Source organism: Oncorhynchus mykiss, chromosome 28 (genome assembly GCF_013265735.2).
Source record: "Oncorhynchus mykiss isolate Arlee chromosome 28, USDA_OmykA_1.1, whole genome shotgun sequence".
NCBI lineage: Eukaryota > Metazoa > Chordata > Actinopteri > Salmoniformes > Salmonidae > Oncorhynchus > Oncorhynchus mykiss.
The window spans coordinates 37,470,845-37,476,211 of record NC_048592.1 but is presented as its reverse complement, the minus strand read 5'-3'; the positions used below and the strand labels follow the sequence as shown (position 1 = coordinate 37,476,211).

The 5,367-nt window shown below is 38.4% G+C and overlaps 1 protein-coding gene across 1 annotated transcript; it reads left to right on the top strand.

Annotated features, from left to right (window-relative positions):
* The first annotated feature begins 2,663 nt into the window (after positions 1 to 2,663).
* On the top strand, positions 2,664 to 4,756 carry LOC110509120 (M-phase specific PLK1 interacting protein). The gene is made up of 2 exons (XM_021590091.2): positions 2,664 to 3,144; positions 3,587 to 4,756. Exons 1-2 carry the CDS (start codon positions 2,773 to 2,775, stop codon positions 3,782 to 3,784), a joined length of 570 nt encoding a protein of 189 aa, XP_021445766.2. The 5' UTR covers positions 2,664 to 2,772; the 3' UTR covers positions 3,785 to 4,756.
* The last annotated feature ends 611 nt before the right edge of the window (positions 4,757 to 5,367 follow it).

Below are 5,367 nucleotides of genomic sequence, written 5' to 3'. Positions count from 1 at the left end.
CATATTGATTTCTGAACTCTTCATAAATTAAAACATTAGTATTGTGTTGTTTAAAAATGAATATGGACTTATTTTCTTTGCATTATTCAATGTCTGACAACAAAATTGACCAGTTGTCATTTTCTGCAAATAAATGCCCTAAATGACAATATTTTTATTTGGAATTTGGGAGAAATGTTGTCAGTAGTTTATAGAATAAAACAAAAAAGGTTAATTTTACCCAAACACAAACCTATAAATAGTAAAACCAGAGAAACTGATAATTTTGCAGTGGTCTCTTCATTTTTTTCCCAGAGCTGTACGTATGCAATATAACTTCCAATAAATAGCATCTGAGAAAATGCACATATCTGCTGAATCTGAGTACTCTTTTTGTCTTGTTCTTTACAGTTTGTCTTCCGTCTTCAGGCTCCAGACGATGCGAGGTAACCAAACCCAACTGGGAAATTCATCTTAACGTTATGTTTGAAATACGTATGGCTTGAAGATTGTACTGCAATGTATTTAAACCCATTCTCACAAAGTCTGCACTTCAGTAAAGATAGTCTACTAAGCTGGTTGGAAATACATATTCAGTTTGCATAATTTTACATTGACAACAAAGTGAACAATATATTGCTTCGGCAATGTCATTGAATATACAGGATATTCAAAATACACTGATTAAACTCTCAAATGTTGTTTTTTTTTTTTCTATCTCTGTACCCCACACATACAATAATCTGTAAGGTCCCTCAGCTGAGCAGTGAATTTCAAACACAGATTCAACCACAAAGACCAGGGAGGTTTTCTAATACCTCGCAAAGGAGGCCACCTATTGGTAGATGGGTAAGAAAAATGAAAAAGCAAACATGGAATATCTCTTTGAGCATGGTGAAGTTATTAATTACACTTTGGATGGTGTATCAATACACCCAGTCACTACAAAGACACATGCGTCCTTCCTAACTCAGTTGCAAGAGAGGAAGGAAACTGCTCAGGGATTTCATCATGAGGCCAATGGTGACTTTAAACCAGTTACAGAGTTTAATGGCTGTGATAGGAGAACACTGAGGATAGATCAACAACATTGTAGTTACTTCACAATACTAACCTAAATGACAGAGTGAAAAGAACAATGTCTGTACAGAATAAAACTATTTTAAAAAACAAACATCCTGTTTGCAATCAGGCACAAAAGTAAAACAACAAAGAGTGTGGCAAAGAAATGAACTTTATGTCCAGGAATAAAGAGCGTTATGTTTGGGGCAAATCCAACACAACACATGACTGAGTACCACCCTTCATATTTTTAAGCATGGTGGTGTCTGCATCTTGTTTTTCAGGATATAAAAAGAAACGGAATAGAGCTAAAGCTTAACCTTGGAAAAAAACCTGGTTCAGTCTGCTTTCCAACAGACACTGGGAGACAAATTCACCTTTCAATAGGCCAAACACAAGGACAGATATACACTGGAGTTGCTTACCAAGACGACATTGAATGTTCCTGAGTGGCCTAGTTACAGTTGTGACTTAAATCGGCTTGATAATCTATGGCAGGACTTGAAAATGGTTGTCTAGCAATGATCAACAACCAACTTGACAGGGCTTTAATAATTTTTTAAAGAATAATCTGCAAATATTGTACAATCCAGGTGTGCAAAGCTCTTAAGAGACTTAGAAAGATTCACAGCTGTAATTGCTGTCAAAGGTGATTCTAACGTGTTGACTCAGGGCCGTGAATACTTATGTAAATTACATATTTCTATAAATATGCAAACATTTCTAAAAACATGTTTTCACAATGTCATTATGGGGTGTTAAAAAAATCATATTTAATGCCTTTTGAATTCAGGCTGTAACATAACAAAATGTGGAATAAATCAATGGGTATGAATACTTTCTGAAGGCTTTGTATGATATTATAATAAATTATAATAATACATCAATTATTATAATAAAAATCCCCATCAAAATCCGTCAATTTAAACTAGAGATATCTGTTTATTGAATGGGTTGATTCTCAATCCACCACATCCGGCTGTGGCGCTCTTCCACATCTGCAGTGGAAGGTAGCCGAGCTACCTGTCTGTCAGATCATGAGAGTTCCCGAAAATCGGTTTTCACATGAAAACGCCTGTAGTGTCCTAACGGTTTGGCCTACAAACTAGTATGACCACTCTACGGACTCGTTAAAAAAATGAATGGAAGTATGGAGGTCGTTTTGTGCCTACCTCAAAAAAAGGGGCTAAATATGTGTACAAAATATATATAAATATGCTAGATGTAGGACAGATACTTCAAAAACGTATTCCTTATTATTTATTTTTTGTATGTGTTTTTGCCATTTATATATGTGTTATTCCCATGCATTTGTATGGGATATGGTATTAAAGGCCAAATTCAATATTTAATTATAATGTTTTATATATATTTGTATATATACCTAAAGGGCTCCAAAAATGCCAAATCAAATAGCTAAATGCTCCATGGTTTGACTGCCAATGTTTTTAACGAACGAAATAATTGCTTGATGACCTCTACTCGCTTTGGTTGCTTACTGTTGATCCCTTTCCACCTGAAGGTGGCAGAACACAAGTAATTGTTGATATTGTTTAAAACGCCAACGACGGAGAAGGATACGTTTTCCCTTCTTCCCGTTTATAGTATTTCCTGTTCCGGTTTTCTAAACGCGTAAACAGAGGTTTGAAAACATACATTTGGCATTTGCTTCCAAGAGAGCAAAGATAGTTTTTTTTCTCTTAGAAATAGCTTAGGTTTAGATTTTTGGAAATGTACAGACCGGATTTCAGACAACCCGGTCCGGGCGGAATGGGATCGCGAGGTGGTTTCAGAAGCCCGACAGGATTCGACAACAGCGCGGTGGGAATGCATCCTTCTCCACCGTGGGGATTTCGTGGTGGTCCCCCTCCGTCTTTTGGACCGCCTAGATTTGGCCAGTTTGATTCTCCAAATACTCCTCCAAGAGACTTTAGTGGTAACGGTAATAGGGGTTATCACAGTGGAAGTGGGGGTAAAGGAAGATTTAACAACGGCTCATCTCCAGCGTATACACCGCGTAGACAGAATCCGAGTCCTCGTGGCGCTTCGTACAGAAATTCTCCATACCACTCACAAAGTCCTGGACAACATATGGGTTATCAGGTAACTATTGAATGTTTTTTTTTGTTGCTTACTAAGTAACCCTTTTTGTTATAAGTTGTTATTTATTTTAGCGCCTCTGGTCTGTGTTCTCGTAGATCGGGTTTTGTTTCACCTGCTATTTCCCACTCGGACGCCTCCGAATTGACGCAGGCGCGGTGTAATTAACGTTACACATTTGATATAACAAATATATTTGTCTGTCCAACGATAACCTAAATGATTCGTGAGTAGAAGACGACGAAACGCCATTTTTACCATCATGATGATTTGAGTAGATAGTATGTTTTGGCGTTTGTCTCGTTTATTTTTAGTTTCGATACCACGGCGCTTCTGTTTCTCACACGTGTCTGTAATTGACCTCCCGACGCCTCCATCATTTTATTTAATCTAATTGGTTTATAGTTTCGATGTCTCATAACGTGATGGTTCTTTCCCCCTGAAGGGTTCCCCTCGGCATTCCACTCCGTTTGGGCCGCGTGGTGGCAGAGGCCAGGGGGCACAAGGTGGTGTGGAGAAGTTTTACAACGCTTCTATGCTGCAGGACCCATGGGCTAGCCTACAGCCAGTGCCGGTCACGAGCACAACCAGCTCCCAACAGCAAACCACACATACAGGCAGGCCAGGGAGATATTTCAACTAGGACTTTCCCCTTCAAACCATGCAGATGAGGCCTCAAACCTTTCCGTTTCATATTTGCCCTGTCCTTTTCTTTTGTTTCGGACTATTACCAAAAACCATTGAAGTGTGGTAAAAGTTGCCTATAACACAGACTATATAGTACAGCAGTCTTTGAAGATGTCAGAGGATTCACCAGCAATTGTTAGCGGACACACACTGTCCACTATCTGAAGCTCTTTTCCAGCACACCTTGTGATCACACCTTTACTTTTTAAACCTGATCGTGAGACTTTCTCAATTTCAGGGCAAATGGCAGCATACTAAAAACCAAACACAGGGAATCAATTATATTCAAAAAATTCTTTAGTGAATTTTGTTTTATCCATTTTTGCAGGCTAGTTTAATACCATATATGGTATGTCTGTGTACCTTTTTAATCATATGTTTCCCATTTTTAACATTGTGTCAGTATAAAGTGTTGATTAGTAAGGGGACTTTTTTTATTTACTTTTACCCCTCAGAAGGACAGCTGTGAATCTCTAGGTCTGTATCCACAAAGCATATCCCAGTGGGAATGCTGCTCTACAATCAGTGTTGCCTTGTTTTTAAAAAATAAATAAAACCATAGTGAATAAGATTACGTGGACAGATCCTAGATCAGCACTCCTACTCTGATGTTTTTGTGGATACGGGCCCTGATCTCCACAGGTTAGCATTGCGTTGGAAGAACTGATTGATTAGTTGGGTCTAGCCTGTTATGATGGACTGTATAAACCTCTAATTTGTTCTAGGCCTATTTCTAATGATATTACATGTGAAATGTATTTTACTGCTATTTCAAGATGGGCAATATAAACCAGTGACTTGTCACTGCCTCAGGTTTCTACATGTGTAAATATGTATTCTAAAGGATATGTGTTTTCTTATTGTCGAGAAATATAATTTGGACGTTTGGTGTAATTGTTTGTAGTAAATTCAAAAAAATGGTAAAAAACGGTTGTGATTAGTTTGACTTAAGACAATTGCCCGCAGCGTATCACCCTTTGCCCCGTGTAGGGTGCAGTCTTTTGGATGGGATGTTAAATGGTTGTCCTGACTGTCTGGTCATGAGGTGTTAACCCTGGTGTCCTGGCTAAATTCCCAACCTCGCCCCATTTCCATCAAGGCCACCTAATCACCCCCCCTTCATTTCTAATTGGCATATCACTCCTCACCTGATGGGCGGTGAGCGTTGGTCGCTATGCATCACCCAGGTGGGCGAGGTGATTGTTTTTTTTCTCCCTCGTACTATGTGAAGTGCTTTGAGTACCTCGGTTGGTAGTAAAGCGTTTAAATAGACCTGATCCATTTATTACTTCATTATGATTGGCCAAAGACTTAGGCCTACTCGATTATGTAAATGCATGAGTGGCGTCCTTATATAATCTGTGTAACTTTTAAGTCTCGATATATGATTTTACAAATTGACATGGTGCTTGTCCCTTATGCAACAGTACTACATACTTTTGTCTATGTATATACACACACACACACCCATCACTCACATGTGAAAATGTAGTTTACTCTGGTTTGAAATTTCTATTAAAGTTTGCTTTAACTTTTTAT